The sequence below is a fragment of the Astatotilapia calliptera genome, chromosome 18 (genome assembly GCF_900246225.1).
Source record: "Astatotilapia calliptera chromosome 18, fAstCal1.2, whole genome shotgun sequence".
Classification (NCBI taxonomy): Eukaryota; Metazoa; Chordata; class Actinopteri; order Cichliformes; family Cichlidae; genus Astatotilapia; species Astatotilapia calliptera.
In genome coordinates this window covers 933,807-950,417 of record NC_039319.1, presented here as the reverse complement: position 1 = coordinate 950,417, position 16,611 = coordinate 933,807, and the positions used below count along the sequence as shown (strand labels likewise).

Here is a 16,611-nt window from a genome sequence, read left to right as displayed (position 1 = left end):
TGTTCTTCCACTGCAGCACAATGACCAACAAATAATGTCATTGGATGAGCTCAGCTTCAGTGGGTTGGGCCAGTTTAATCGCTGAGCCAATCAAATAGTTTTGTGCTTCCACAGCAGCTCTGTCTCTGTCTCTGATCTTTACTGCTTCATTTCTCTGTTGTCTTTGTCATCAGTCCAATGACACAAGAATCAGAGGTTTAACAGTGTGTGGCTCCCTCTAGTGGATGTTGTGGAGTATTCTGTTGTCTTTGCTCCAAAGGTTTTTGTACAGAGTTTTGCTGTTTCCTGTCACTGTGGGCTGCAGAGCACAGTAGTACACAGCAGAGTCAGACAGCTGAAGCTTCTGGATCTTCAGAGGAACTGATCTGATGCTGGAATCCAGTGTGGATGAAAATCTGTCTCCAGCCTCGTTTTTCTCCTCACCAACTTTAAAGCGACTCAGGATGAATTTGGGGCTGTTGTTTCCATCCTGTTTGTACCAGTAGAGATAATAATTTGATAAACTGCTGGTGTTATAGAGACAGTGAAGTGTCACTGTGCCTCCTGCAGCAGCAGTCTCTTCTCCTTTTGCTTGCAGCACGTTGTCTTGTTGTGCTCTGCATTCTGTAAAACACCAACAAACAGTATCAGTGTGCTGTTAAAGAATCACGTCAATGTTGATATCAAAGAAACAGAGTTGTGTTCATACCGAGGCACATAGCAGCCAGCAGCACTGAGATGAACAGAGGCGTCATATCTGCAGTGTAGAGTAACTGTGAGCTACAGCAAGTATAAAGAAGCTGTGATCTCTCTGTTTAGTCTTCATCAACACTAAGTTGGTGGATTAGAAGGAGGAGCCTGATCACAGTGACAGGACTCATTCACAGCGCTGTGTTATTCCCCCTGCTGACAGCTTCACACTCAGCACGTCTTTCTGCTGCTTTCAGTGGAGATCTTGTCTTGGATGAAATCACCTTCAGAAGATCTGGTAGAGGAGTTTTCTTCTTTTAGAAGTTGTGAAGATTTTCCCCTCACAAGACCCCAAATAGTAAAACTTCTCTATTTCTGGCAGCCACTTGTCTGCGACCTGCAGAGGTGACATCAACATTTTATCTGAGAACGTCAGCTCAGGCGGGGAGGTGATTCACTTGTTTGTGGAAGGTTGGTGGTTCAGTTCCTGGCTGCTCCAGTTTGAATGCCAAATATTCCTGAGTATGATACTAACCCCAGGTTGCTCCCTGATGCCTCCGTTGTAGTATGAATGCTTGGTAGAAAACACTATATTCAGTATAATTTATATGGCACCATGTGGGAGGACTTGACTCAAGCGACCAAAGAAGTGCAGGAGACTGATGCTGTCCAGTGTAGCAACTGATTTATTCACCATTTTGTGACCCAAACAATATTTACATAAACAAATAAGAAACTCAACTTCATAATTAACTCAGTTCAAATAAACTTAACTCAACAGAATATTAAGGTCAAAGTGCACACAGCTACACTGACCTGGTCCTTTCTCCTCAAACGCCCGAGTTTTCTGCTTAAATCGTCCACTTAACCAAACTATTTCTTCTCTGGACTATTTCACTCAGTAGATGAACATCATATTCAAACCTGTACTGCTACTCTTTACTGGTGTAATCAATGCATATTACAACAATAAATCTATTTCTCCATAAACCCTCTAAAATCAACTTGATTAAATTACACAAATTCTTCCCCTTCTGCACTTGGTCTCATCCTGTGACCTCAGATGAACCCAGAAGCTATAAAGCAGGAAGTAAAACTACGTTTCCTCCTTTTGTTTCTGGAAGAGAGGTAGGTAAGGTAAGTTTAAACAATACAAATAGTTTTTTTTGATTTTGGCAGTTTCATGGCCAAAGTGAGTCTGAATGTCTACAGAAAGGCAGTTAATCAGTTAATCTATTCAACAGTTTTGTTGGACCATAACACTATCAAAGGTTTCTTACTGATCCTCATTGTTACATTTTCAAACAGTATTGATCAACATGTGTTCATATAACAAATGGCACAAATTCTTATGAAGACTCTAGAGCGGCTCTTCCTCAACCTCCTCCGACCACAGGTACAACATGCCCAGGACCCACTACAGTTTGCATACAAGGCGGGTGTCGGAGTGGAGGATGCCATCCTGTACCTCCTGCACAGAGCCCACTCACACCTGGATGGGGGAAAAGGCACGGTCAGGATACTGTTTCTTGACTTTTCCAGTGCCTTTAATACCATCCGGCCCTGTATGCTTCAAGAAAAACTGAACAGGATGGAGGTGGACCCCTGCCTGGTGGCTTGGATCTCCGACTACCTCACCGACAGACCACAGTACGTCAGGCTGAAGGACATCACGTCTGACACAGTGGTCAGCAGCACAGGAGCACCACAGGGAACTGTGCTGTCCCCTCTTCTCTTCACCCTGTACACCTCTGACTTCTGCTACAACTCTGAATTATGCCATATTCAGAAGTTTGCAGATGACACGGCCATCATGGGGTGTATCTGGGATGATCAGGAAGAGGTGTACAGAAGTCTGGTGAGGAACTTTGTCGCATGGAGTCACACAAACCACCTGCAACTCAACACCTCAAAGACTAAGGAACTGGTTGTGGACTTCGGGAGGTCCAGAGAAGGTCCACTGCCGGTTCAGATAGAGGGGGAGGAGGTGGAGGTGGTCAACAAGTACAAGTACCTCGGGCTGTGGGTGGACAATAAACTGGACTGGTCATGCAACACAGAGCACCTGTATAAAAAAGCCCAAAGCCGACTGTACTTCCTCAGGAGGCTGAGGTCTTTTAACATCTGCAGGAAGCTCCTGAGGATGTTTTGCCAGTCAGTGGTTGCTGGAGTACTTTTCTATGCTGTGGTGTGCTGGGGGAGCAGCACAGCAAAGAAGGACTCATCCAGGCTGGAGAAACTGATCAGGAGGGCTAGCTCTGTGGTCGGCATGAAGCTGGACACTCTGGTGACAGTGGCAGAGAAAAGGACATTAAAGAAACTGATGGACATTATGGACAATGCCAGGCATCCTCTGCACACGGCCATTAACAACCAGAAGAGTCTGTTCAGTGACAGGTTGCTTCTCCCAAAGACAAGAACTAACAGACTTAAAAACTCCTTTGTCCCACACGCCATCAGACTGTTTAACTCCTCTCTGGAGGGGAGAGGGAGGGGAAACAGGAGGACAAAGGAGGGGGGAACAACTAAGCTGTAGTGCCTCTTCACCTCACTGTGCAATACCTTTGTTAATAGTCAACAGTGCAATAGACTCCATACTCGAAATTTGCAATTCACTTGTATTTTTATTTTTATTTTTTATTTTTATTCCTATTTATTCTATTTATCCCCTTTGTATATTTTATTTATATTTGTCTCTGTATTTATATATGTGTATATATATATAATATTCTGTAACTCTGTAACTTCTGTCGGTGCTGTGCTTTTGGAAACCAAATTTCCCAGAGGAACCCACCCGAGGGATTAATAAAGTTCTATCTTATCTTAGTTCTTCACTAATAAATGGTAGATATATTTACCCTTAATATATGGGTCATGTGATTTGAACATGCAGGTTAAATGCTTCATGCAGTCACTCCCCCATATAAACACTTCATTGGGAGCAAGCATATATATATGAGTATATATCATTACACACAATTTATCCAAGTAACTACGATTACGTCTCTAGTGTATACAGGTGTATATGTCAGGATGAAATCCACATCAGTTTACTGCGAGTTTGCTGTGATTGGTCTGATGTTCACAGCTGGAGTCAGACAGGTTTCTGCAGTCAGGAGGAGGAGGCTCACATCTCATTCACTTCCCCTGAAGCTCTTCATCACAGCTGTGTTATGATTCTGTATCCTAACAAAGGTGTGTGGCTCCCTCTAGTGGATGTTGTGGAGTATTCTGTTGTCTTTGCTCCAAAGGTTTTTGTACAGAGTTTTGCTGTTTCCTGTCACTGTGGGCTGCAGAGCACAGTAGTACACAGCAGAGTCAGACACTGCAGCAGAGGAGATGTTCATCTTGATTTCTTCTCCCTCCACTTGAATCTTCAGTCCAGGAGTTTTTTCTTCTCCTACTGATCCTGAAGGTGAGTGTGAGATCAGGAGCTCAGGTGCTTTTCCTGGATGTTGTCGATACCAGAAGAAATAATTAGCAGCACCTTTAGAGTAAGTGTAGGTCAGAGTAACTGTGCTGCCTTCTACACTGGACTCTTCATCTTTGGATGGAGTGAGGTCTTCACAGCCCACACCTGAAAGATGAGATGACAGTATTATATGTGGGGACGTTAATGAATCATTTGAGTTGAACATAGTTTCCTGTGTAGGTGAGCAGACCTGTGAGAGTGAGAAGAATCAGAGGAAACACACAGTGATGTAATGACAGCATGTTGAGGAACATAAAGTTTGTTTTGTGTTGAACTCTGTTGAATGTGGAGGTTTTTCTCTCTTCTATAGTTCAGTAACAGCTCAGCTCCTCCCTGAATCTCTGCTCCTCCTCTCTGCTCTCAGTCACTCCTCCTCCTGTGGTTTGCAAACTTGAAACCCTGTGAGGTGGGAGGGTCACTGGAATTAAAAATACAGGGATCTCTCCCCCCCCCCATTTGTCTTCCACTTTGGGCCAAAAAGTATTCCCAGATTATGTCACCTTCGAGCTGAGCTTCTTCAGAAATATTTAATATATTAAAAAAAACAGCTGCGGTAGAATATAAAGTATGATGTTGTCAGGTAAACAATGGAAATAGATCCCAATAAATTTCAGCATCAGACAATATGTCAATAAAAAATATCTATTTATGCCATGAAGTTGTTGTGCAGATGCTAATCATGGACGAGGTTTGGACCTAGCAGAGCTGTGACGTCATTTCATCCAGCATCCCTCTCTGCAGTTATGAGCTGCTTAAAACTGTTCAGCTTTTAAGCAGGTCTGGGCTGCTTCACTCACTATGAGTTTAGATAACTGTCTCCATTTTAATCATTAGTTATTATTATTCTCCAGCTCTATTCAACAGCATTTCTTTATTGTGTCTTCCTCCCCTCACCAACTTGTTGCATTGGTTGTCTCAGGTGGACTCAGACGATAACTTTTCACTCAGTATGTAAGGATGCGTCTCAAAGTGTGTTTAAAAGAGAAGAACGGGTTTATAAGAGGGGAAGGTTTTTATGGCTGAAAATATATAAAAATATCAGAATAAACATGTCGATTCTTCTTTTTGGATTTTAACCTATTGTTGGGGTTCCCAGAACTTAACCTCCACAATAATGGAGGGAATACTGCATAGATTTAGACAAAGATATATAGATATATATAATATAGATATAGATAACAATGAATTAAACTGACAAACACAAGCTTAAACATCTCACCCCAACAAGTTGATGAAGGCCAGATATTGACTGTGGTATCATTTTAACATCTCAGACACGGAATAACAATTATGAAAGGACGGCAGCAAAATGATTTGCTGCTTCTGAAGGAGTTTCCACAAAAGCTTCAACTTTTGCAGCCACTGCTTATCTGACTCTGATTTTACTCCAATAACTTTCTTTCTGATTAAGATTTGCACACCATTAAGCACAAAATTAGGCACATTTTAAATATGCTAAATCTGATACATTTGTTTATCAAATATAGCTTTTGCTGTTTGACTGTATTCCTTAATGTCTTTGTCCTTGAACGTTCCTGCAGTTGATTTGTGGTTGATGTGGATTTGCTGCTCATGTGAATCCTCCCACAGTGTTTCATTAGCAGCTGTAACCACAGTGACTCTGATAAAACAGGAATTAGCAGAATCCATCTGATATGAAGCTGTGCTTTGAATACCACTTCCCTCCTCTTTGAAGAGTAGTCAGATATCTGTGTTCAGGTTTTTGTACAGCCTCTTCTACACTTTGTATCACTGTGTTTGTAGAGCACAGTAGTAGAGAGCTGTGTCTGCCAGGGTTAGGGCTGCTATGGTCAGATTAGTTGTTGTAGGTGATGTTTCTGATTTATAACGTTTATCAGGAATATATTCAGCACTGCCTCCTTTTCCTTGTTTCCAGAGTATAAACTGAGGAGCTTGAAGGTCAGAATGATGTCTGTACCAGTGAAGTAGAGGATAACTTGAAGTTGTCTCATAGCTACATGTGAGTGTGACAGATTCTCCTTCTGTTTCAGTGACTTCAGGTTGTTGAGGAGTGATTGAGTCTCCAGCTGTTAGTCCTGGAAAAAGAAAGAAGAAAATGAAGCCATCAGACTAACATTGTCCATGAGGCTGAGAGGAGAAGACAGTGGAAATGAGGAAAAGTAGGACAGAAGTAAAAATCTACAATCCTCCAGACCAATGATTCATTTCTAGCAGAGTTCAGAGCAGAGAAAGAAATGTTGCGTTCTGAGAAAGAGACAAAAGTTCACCTATGAAGTGAGATGAAAACAAAAAGAGGTGCAGCAACATGTCTTTGGAGCTGCTGAAGACAGACAGACAGCACATGAACAATGTTCTTCCACTGCAGCAGATTCACCAGGTTGTGCTTTTATTTCCTCAAACTTTTTGCTCTCCAGACAGAAATCATCTCATTGGTTGAGCTGGACGTATGTGGGCGGGGCCTGTGGATGATTTTGAACCTCCAACATCGAAGTGAGTGAAACAGTAAAATATACAGTGATGTTAAGTATTAAACATTACTGACAGGCTGGATTCAGTAGGATTGATCACTCTTTCTGTTAGCAAATACATGAATAAACCCTTTTTCTATTTTACGCTGCTCGTGTACGCCGACACTAACACAAAAACTGATTTCCATCCACGATTAGATGAGACATGAGTTGAATATCATGAGACAGTTTGCAAGATGAAATTCACAGTGTTTTATTCATGAACGATCTTTTTCGTCACTGTTTCATGTTTAGAATCTGTTCGGATGTATTTTTGTTATTAAGAAATCCAGAAAAAATATCCCAACTAAAACCTCAACGATAAGAACTTTTTTAAAGGCGGAACAACGAGTAAAATGTCCTGTTTTGGCGGAACTTCCCTTGTGCAACAGTAGACGGAAGTGAACTGCACAAATGCGGAAGTAGCATTAGCTTTGTTCCTATGTGACCGAGCCGAGTGTTGTTGTGTTGTTGTGTGAGCTGAGTGTGTGAGCCGCGGCAGCAACGATGCCTTCAGTTCAGTATCTGAGAGAGTTCATCAACGAGCGACTAACTGCTGCTGCTGAACAAATATTCTTGGAGTTTGAAAAAACGATCGTCCAGTACGAGGAAGAGATCGACCGTCAGCGCAGACTGCTGGATATCACCTGGAAACCCCAAATCAAGCTGCACAGGACAGGTGAGTGTCCCTCTGAGGGAGGATCCTGATCACAGCTCTGCGGGACGTTTCTGATTGTGAGGACTTTTTGGAGATGTGAGCTAACAAAGAGCAAACAGAGGACAGGCGAGTTTCGCTCTGATGGGGTGAACTCACTTCAACTCAAATTCAAATTGCAATGTGCAGAGGGTGGACTATAAAATACATCTTTATTCACCACAGACAGTTATAACCCTGTTGTTTCACACAGCTCATATAAACAACAACAAAATATGAAAACTATTCATTACAAAGGTCTGTGAAGGTTCTCAGTCCTCCAGGTCATCGTAGTCTAAGGAGCTTGGAAAGAAAAGTGTCTGGATTTCTTTAAGTGGCCAGGATGTGAGTGGGCGTTAAGGCATCTGGGAAGGATCTCAGAACTGGAGGCGGTGGCTTACAACACCAACTGTCTGCCACCTATAATCCAGTTTTTCAGATCCCAACTCTTCATCAGTTCTCACATTGAGTGTTTAGAGTCGAGCCCTCGCGTTGCTCCTCAGTGATGCTTTAATGGTTTTACTGAAGCAGAGAACAAGTTTAACTCCATTTTCTCAGCCGTGTGTAAACGGCAAGCAAATTCTCTCAGCTGAACCTGTAACTAATAAAAGTGAAATGTCTGTGAAAATGCAGGAAATAATGAACCTGTGTGAATGTGTTAAATCCGGGGCGTCAAACTTATAGCCCGCAGGCCACATTCGGCCTAGAATACAGCTATATCCAGTAGGGCTGCTCAATTAATCGAATTTTAATCACGATTACGATCTGGGCTTTCAACGATCATTAAAAATGACTGAGCCGATTATTAGCCCCTCCCTCATTTATCCGCGACACCTTAAAGGCCGGTCCGTGAAAATATTGCCGGGCATAAACCGGTCCGTGGCGCAAAAAAGGTTTGAGACCGCTGATTAAGAGGACCCGAGGGAAGCTCGGAAAGCTAAGCAGAAGTTATTTGGAAAAGAGAGGTAAAAAAAACTTCAGTGGTGTTGCACACTATTTTATATTATTTTTTAAAGTCATTGTTAACCCTTTAAAGCCGGTCAGAGCAGCACGCTCCGTTTTGTGTAACTATTTTTAAATCCCTGTAGAACCTGAACCGTGTAAGCTAGCGCAATAATTTGTTTTGCATATGAAACCGGAGGAGTTGTACTTGCATCTTATGCCATCAGCTTGTCCTCGGTCACGGTTTCCTTCCACATAAAGCTTTGCAAAAACTGCATAAAAAGCGCTTGCAGGAACAAAAACATAATATTCCAGAAACACGCTTTGCCGATCCGATCAGCTGTTCGTAACACTTCCCACAGTTAAACAGACGTCAGCGCGAACTGTCACATGTCCGCCATTTCCTGCCCGAAAGTGACGTCATTTTCGCGGAAATTTATTTTGATTCACCTGCTGTTTTCTTTGCAAATTTGCATCATAGGATTGTTTTTTCGTTTTTCCTGCAGTATATAAAAATTAATGTATCTCCAAAATAAAACTATGAAGACACTCAAAATAAATTTCCTGTTGTTGTAAACTATTTTTTGCAACTTTTTTGTATTTAAAGTTTTGAGGGATAAACCTCTTAAATTTCTCAAAGTAGAAATATATGTAAAAAAAACCCAAAAACGATTTTCAATTTTTTTTGTAGTTTATTGCACTTTTTTGCAATTAATGTAGTTACTATGGACTTAATGCATACATATTATTAAAATATGAGCTATAACAGTTGTATAGCAACTTGAAATGCTCCCACCAATGGCACTACAACATGTAAAAAATATAATATAAGCTCTGGCAGACTTGGTTCTATAGTAGGTCTTAAGGGTTAAATAAATATCGTCAAATAATCGTGATCTCAATTTCAGTGAAAATAATCGTGATTATCATTTTTGCCATAATCGAGCAGCCCTAATATCCAGCCCCCGTGATAATTTCTTATGTGAGTTATTACGGTTTTTCTGAATTGCTAAAACACATTTCCTTAAATCTCATCTCTTTGTCTCAAAACACTAAACACAAACTCCAAAATTCAAGCTACACACACAAAATCTTCGACTTGTCTTGCAAAACCAAACATTTGACCCAAAACTATTTTAACTTTTGTCAAAATCAAGCACTACTGTCAAAAACCACACAAAACCAGCCAGTGTGCAAACACGACTTAGCAACGATTACACACTACAGAAATAAATACAAAACACTGTGAGAGAGCTGGAAAATAATATTTATCTGTTCATTCATTTATTCTCACATTTTGACAAAAAGAAAACTGCCGTAAAAAAAATATATATATATATATATTTATACATTAAAAAATTATATATTTTTACAGCATATTCAGGTAACTTAATCTGCCTCAGCATCACACCTCTGTGCTGGGTCAGGCCACAGGACTTCATCCACATCATATGTTATGGTCTGCCTTGCAAGGCAACGAGATTCCAGATCCAGCCCTGAGAAGATTCCAGTCCCATCTCACCACATGCTCCATTCTTTGCTTGAAGTAGATTTTCCTGTGTGTAAGGGTTTCGGTCGTATACTTTCCATCTCCGTGCTGAGAAAAACACCTCAATAGGGTTCAAAAGGGAGAGTATGGTGGAAGACACACATTGATAAAATGCTGCTCATTGTGAAACCAGTTGCATAATTTTGAACCACAGTGAAAGCTCACATTGTCCCAAATGATATGGGATGCTCTGCCTGCTCGCGGTCTCTCTACTCAAGCAAAGCATCCTGTAGACCATCCAGGAATGTTGCTATAAGTTCGTTGTTGTACAGCCCAACAGTAACATGACTGTGGAGAAACCCACAGCTGCTGATGGCAGCACAGTTACATTTCCACCACGCTGGCCATGCAGTTCAATAGTGGCACATTGACCTATGACATTGCAACCTTTTCTTCTCCTTTTTGCTAGATTCAACATGTATGTTGTCTTCTATATTCCCTTGCTGCATTTCATGCAGTCAAATTGCATTATTTTGACGGACCATATCCACAATAAGTATCTCCTGGTGTTTAGGGCTGGGACGATGTGTCGACGTAATCGATTACGTCGACGTTAAAAAAAACAAACAAAAAAAAACGTGCGTCGATGCGTCGTCACTTTCAAAACAGACATGGCGGCAGCGAGTAGCAGCAACATGATTGAGGCAGCCGCAGTCGACTTAAATCAATCCACCCGAATTCGCAATTCTACAGTATGGGGATATTTTAACAGAAAAGGAAGTGTTTCAGTCATTTGCCGACTTTGTAAGGTGAAAATGGCCTATCATAAAAGCACGACGGCTATGCACCAGCACCTCAAACGACAGCATCCAGGAGCAGCTTCTGCAAAGGACAAACCACCGTATGTTTTCAACTTTTTTACCAACACTGCTTTTTACTCTTTAATTCATCCAGACACCCCCCTCGTAGGCATACACTCACTCATAGAAACAGAGAAAAACACTCAACCTCCGTAAATGCAAAACTCATTTAAGCTGCTGTTTAGTTGGTTTTTATTTGTGGCCCATGCTGGCAAAATGAGTCGGAATGCGCGCAGGCTGATTATGGGAATCTGCGAAAGACGAAAATGTGAGACAGCGAATTGGCCGCAGGAAAAATGTTAACGAGGATAATGCACCACCTGCTAAGCATAGTGGACACTATTACAACATTGTTAAAGTGCTTATAATCGAATAAAATTAAAATAGAATCGGATTGTAAAATTAATCGCTAGATTCATCGATTAGGGAAAATAATCATTTCGCCCAGCCCTACTGGTGTTGTGAGCACATGCGTGTTCTTCCACCCTCATTTGGCCATCTTTCAATTCTAAGCAAAATACCATTTAGTTATAAGTATTGTTAAATCTCCCAATTCTTTGGGCTGAAGGAAGAACAACACCTGGTGTATAAATGCTCAATCAACAATCTCTTTATTCCATACAACACTTTGAGCATTAAAAAACGTCTAGATGGGAGATGTGGACTGGAAGGCGTGTGCCAGATCTCAAAGGCTACGTTCACACTGCAGGTCTTGATGCTCAATTCCGATTTTTTGATCAAATCCAATTTTTTTTCCGTCTGCTTGTTCACACTACAAATAAAATGCAACTGCAAACGCGCTCTAGTGTGAACGCTCAAAGCGACCACATGCGCAAAAGAAGACGTCACACACAACGCGCTCTGTTTAGACCCAGACCAAACAATATGTTTGACTGATGGCTCTTAATATAAAGACTTCGGACTTTATGTTTCCCAATTTTTGCTTTAAGTTATTTTGTTATTTACATAATAATGTAAATAGCACATACGAAAGTGACCCAGATCGGATTTGAAAATATCGGATTTGTGCCGTTCACACTGTCACACCATGATCGGATATGAGTCGCATAGGGTCAAAAAAGTTGGATTTGATGCGCTTTCGCCTGTAGTGTGAACGTAGCCAAAGTGTCTGACCGTTTCTCGCATTCTTAGAGCTTTGGCCCCCCCTTCCACAGTCATAAAACCTAAACATCCACATTCTTACTCTCTCAGTGAGCCTAAGTTATGACCTTGGCTTCCTGTGCAGTGTGTTCTGTTCTTCCTAATCAGACAAATAACGCCATGATTCTCTGAAAACAGTTTTACTTATGAATCAGCAGTATAATGCATCATAAACAATGTAATTCATCCACAATAAAGCAGCAGTCTCATGTAATACAAATCAGTTTAATAAATGTAATAGTTATCACCTTCTTCTAAGTCAGGAGAATAATGCAGCCTAAAACTACATAATGATTTCACAATCTTTACTTAGAGGTATAACGTGGCATAAGATAGTATGATGTAAACATGTGCTATGCAAGTATATCAGACTATTTCATTTACAGAACTAAAATGAGTTTGTTGTGTACAGAGAATCTTTGAGCTTGACTCAACGGTTAGGCCTTGTGAATACATCTTTGTGGATGAAGCTGTTGGTTGCAACATGTGTTTTAAATTATGAGTGGTAGTGTGTTAATGATGAAAACTGTGTGTTAGTTGTGTTTCGCTTCTGTTGCCTGTGTCCATCATTCTGGGTACAAGTGCGCCACACTGCTAAATGTGTTTTGAGTTTGAAAGTTTAGAGTTTGGTAAATGGGAGATTCAGATTTGCAAATGGTGTCCTGACCAGATGAACAGTGTTTCAGATTTTGGCATCTGTGGGATTGATTTAATGAAAGAGTTTTCATAGTTGGCAGTATAATTTTTACAATGGGATTTAGTGTTTTAGCAATTCAGCAAAACTGTAATCGCCCGTCTATATGTCGGAGCTGAATCTTTAGCCTGCTTAGAATCCATGCAGACAGGGGTGGGACTTTATTTTGATGGGCACACCATGTGGCCAATCACATGGAAAGACACACTGGGACCATACCATTACGTGGAAGAATAAAGGGGGGCAGACGTTTTGAAGACAGCATATGTAGTGCTACAGGCAGGCACACAGAGAGACGGGAGCCGGATTTAAATTCAAGCATGTCGGGAAAAAGTGAAGAAACATAAAACAAACATCTGGCTGCATTTCAGTGATACTGGAGACTGCAAAGCTGCAGAATTGATCAAACTAGCAGCTGCTTTTATTTTCAGCCATTTTTCACTGTGGAGGACAAAAGGTTTCAAACGTGTCTGGTCTTAAAATGTGCGTTCTCTCTATTAGTAATAAATGCACTAAATAAGACTTATGGAAACACAAAATGAAAAGTGCTTGAGAAAGACAACATTTGAATATTACGTAAAATAAACTATATATGACGTGTGTTTATATGATAGGCTCGCGACCCTGAAAAGGATAGCGGATGACGTGTGTTTGAATGGCAGAGATGCAGAAATGTGTGCATATAGCACAGAGCCATGGCTCAGTGTGTCTAAATGAGTCTCACAGGCCTGAATGTGCGCTTGAAGCCACTGGGACAGCTTGTGATCTGACGGCACTTTCTTTTGTCTTTCAGTTCTTTATAGGTCGTATAGGTCAAAAAATCAAAATTGTATTTAGAGAAAAAAATCAATGTGAAGATTAGTTGTTTCAAGACAAACTGTTCTCTGAGTTAGTGAGGCCGTACTTGAATGATTTGGCTTTCAGTTTATAAAGTCAGGGCTGAAGAGATGGTACAGAAAGCTGTGCATGAAACATGAAGGAGATTTACACAAAATGAAACAGCTAGTCGTGGACAAATGTGAGGTCATCGATGGTTACAACCTCGTAGAGTAAAGAGGATCGATGTTGTCTCACAGGACTCATCTGCACAAGGCATTTTATAGAGTACAGCAGCAACGGCAGTTTCTTAAAACATCTCCACATTTTGACTTTTTCTCAAAATGATCAATGACATATATATTTTTTGATATGTCCCTAATACTCCATTGCATCGTTTTGCTTTCTCCACCCTTAAAATTAGTGACTTGAGTTTAGAGAATCTCAAGTGTATTTGTTTTCTCCTTTCGTCCCTCTAGACGTCCCACAGCAACACGTCTCCTCGGAGGAGGAGGTTCTCCCTGAGCAGCAGCTTTGTAACCAGGAGAGGAGCTCCAGTGTGGAGCAGGAGGAACCAGAACCTCCAAAGATTAAAGAGGAAGAGGAGGAACTGTGCAGCAGTCAGGAGGGAGAGCAGCTGGGACTGAAGGAGGAGACGGATACCTTTATGGTGACTTTTATTCATAAGGAAAGTGACCACAGCAAACCAGACCCAGTCAGCTGGGATCAACTTCTCTCTCACAGCTCTGATGTAACTGAAAGACAGTCTCAGGAAAGAAGCAAGACTGTAGATTCAGGATCAACTAGAAATAGAAAAAAAAGTCACAAGAATGCAGATGATTCACCTACATCAGAGAATCACTCTGACACAAGCAAAAGGGCTTTCAAATGTGATGTTTGTGGAAAAGCCTTTAAGCAGAATTATGAAATCAAAAGACATTATAGAATCCATACTGGTGAGAAACCATATCCTTGTAAAACATGCAACAAAATGTTTGCATGGAGTGGTGATTTACTGAAGCACATGAGAGTTCACACTGGTGAGAAACCATTTCCTTGTAAAACCTGTTTGAAAATGTTTGCAAGTACAAGTTCTTTATCGAGCCACATGAGAACGCACACGGGAGAGAAGCCATATGCTTGTAAAGCATGTGGGAAAATGTTTGCATACAGTAGTGATGTAAGGAAGCACATGAGAGTTCACACTGGTGAGAAGCCATATCATTGTAAAGCATGCGGGAAAATGTTTGGTTTTAGTTGTTCATTGTTGCGCCACATGAAAACTCACACAAGTCAGAAGTCGTACTCTTTCTAGAGAGAAAATGATATCATGGAAGCCAAGGTCTTCCAGTTTATTAGATGTGAGATTGGTCTAACCTGTTCCAAAACTTTAAGTTTTGTTTGTTTTTGGAAATGTTTTCCTTTACTTGCTGTATATTGGATAACTGTCAATCTCTGTGTTGTGTAATTAAAGTTAGTATGTTGTGATAATGATATGAAATAATAATACAGTGGTCCCTCGCTATGTGGTTCACCTTTCACAGATTTCTTTTGTGCAATTTTACATGCTTTTTTTTTTTTTAAAGCACATTGTGTCCTGCATCCTGATTGGCTGTAGACCATTATCAATCAATCTCCTGCAGTGTCTCCTGTACAGTACAGAATGCATTCAGCTTGTCAAATTTACCTAAATCTTCAGTCGCTAGCAGTGTGACTAAAGTGCTGTACTGTATGTTTGTAAGCTTTTTCCAACAAACACAAAAATGTCAATGAAACGTTTAATACTAATACTGCGCTTATTTTTCTACGAAGGTTTGAACTTTGAGAGTGTTTAAACGAGAGAAGTGTGAAAATGTTCATGCCTGTCTGAGAAAAGTGTATAAAGTGTGTAGTGAGGGGTTTTACAGCCTTAAAACATCTCTAATAATTGTAAAAAATAAAGTTGGCTACTTTGTGGATTTCACCTATCGTGGGTTATTTTTAGACGTAACTAAACGTCTCTGGTTAATAAGATGGATGAGCTGTACTATCCAGGTAAGTATCATCTCACCTGAATCTCATGGAGCATCACTTTGAAACACTGCCTAGCATGACTCTGAATTCACAGACCTACAGGTTACCTGAGCACAAGAGACAAATTGCATAAAAGGAATTGACTGAAATGTTTAGCTGGGAGTAACAGAAGAGTCGCACAGTGCTTGGTGTATCCCCATAGTTCTTGTAGTGAAGGAAGATGGTTCTCTGTGTGGACTACTGAAAGGTGAATGAAGTGTCTCGCTTTGATGCTTATCCCATGCGCTCGGTCGACGAGCTCCTGAACCAGTTATGCGCTGCTGGGTTTTTTCACAATGCTGCATTTAACCAAGGGCAACTGGCAGATTCCCTTGTTTGCAAAGTCTAAGAAAAAACTGCCTTTTCCACGCCGTATGGGTTGTATTAATTCATCACACTTCTGTTCAGCTTATTTGGACTATTACTTTCCAGCACCTCATGGACCGGGTGCTGTGGCTGCACGCTACATATGCTGCTGCATACCTGGATGATGTTATCATCCAAAGCAACATTGGGCCGGTCTGCCTCCCACTCTGGACCCCCACCAATTTGCCTACAGGACAAATCGATCCACTGAGGACGCTATCACCATAGCGCTCCACACTGCGCTGAGTCACCTGGAGCACCGAGGAAGCTATGTGAGAATGCTCTTTCTTGACTTTAGTTCAGTATTCAATCATATCATCCCGGAGATCCTGGTCCAGAAACTGTCTCACCTGGGACTCTCCACCCCATCTGCCTCTGGATCAAGGACTTCCTGACAAATAGACCACAGTCTGTCAGACTCGGCCCCCACCGGTCCAGCACCATCACAATCAGCACCGGGTCTCCATACGGATGTGTTTTGAGTGTGTCATCTAAGTGTTCAGAGAGTGCACTGAAAAAACCGTGAAAGAATGAGGGATCATCAACATTTGGACCATATACACTTGCAATACATAGCTTTTTATCAAGTATAGATAGTTTAATGATTAAGAATCTGCCCTCTGGATCTATAACTGTATCGAGTACTGTGAAATAAATATTTTTATGTATTAAAATTGCTGCTCCCCTTTGTCTAGAATTATAACAAGCTGAGAACACATTAGGAAACTCAGGTGTTTTAAGTTCATTGGAACGTCTAAGAGGTCTGTGGGTCTCTTGTAAAAGGACAACATCTGCCTGTAGTTTTTTGAGTTGGTTAAATATTTTTAACCTCTTTTCTCTGGAGCCAGCTCCATTTATATTCCATGTAATGAACCTCAGTGCACCCATAGATGTTTGTGTATAACTA

At 41.0% G+C, this 16,611-nt stretch overlaps 1 protein-coding gene and 1 gene segment (V, D, J or C); one reads left to right on the top strand and one right to left on the bottom strand.

Moving 5' to 3' along the window:
• Positions 1-283: 283 nt before the first annotated feature.
• LOC113010361 (T cell receptor alpha variable 38-2/delta variable 8-like) lies at positions 284-888 on the bottom strand (the record flags this gene model as incomplete). The annotated part of the segment is given in 2 exon segments: positions 284-603; positions 689-888. Coding segments are annotated over 2 exon segments (366 nt in total), but the record flags the coding sequence as incomplete, so codon positions are not given.
• Positions 889-7,015: 6,127 nt separating this feature from the next.
• On the top strand, positions 7,016-14,873 carry LOC113010302 (zinc finger protein 664-like). The gene is made up of 2 exons (XM_026149329.1): positions 7,016-7,309; positions 13,766-14,873. The coding sequence occupies exons 1-2, from the start codon at positions 7,138-7,140 to the stop codon at positions 14,599-14,601; spliced, it is 1,008 nt and encodes a 335-aa protein (XP_026005114.1). The 5' UTR covers positions 7,016-7,137; the 3' UTR covers positions 14,602-14,873.
• Positions 14,874-16,611: the final 1,738 nt, after the last annotated feature.

Bases quoted from the DNA above. Each gene is read 5' to 3' on its own strand.
- LOC113010302 (XM_026149329.1), top strand. From the start codon at position 7,138: ATGCCTTCAGTTCAGTATCTGAGAGAGTTCATCAACGAGCGACTAACT. The intron at 7,310-13,765 runs GTGAGTGTCCCT...TCGTCCCTCTAG, and splicing joins AATCAAGCTGCACAGGACAG to ACGTCCCACAGCAACACGTC.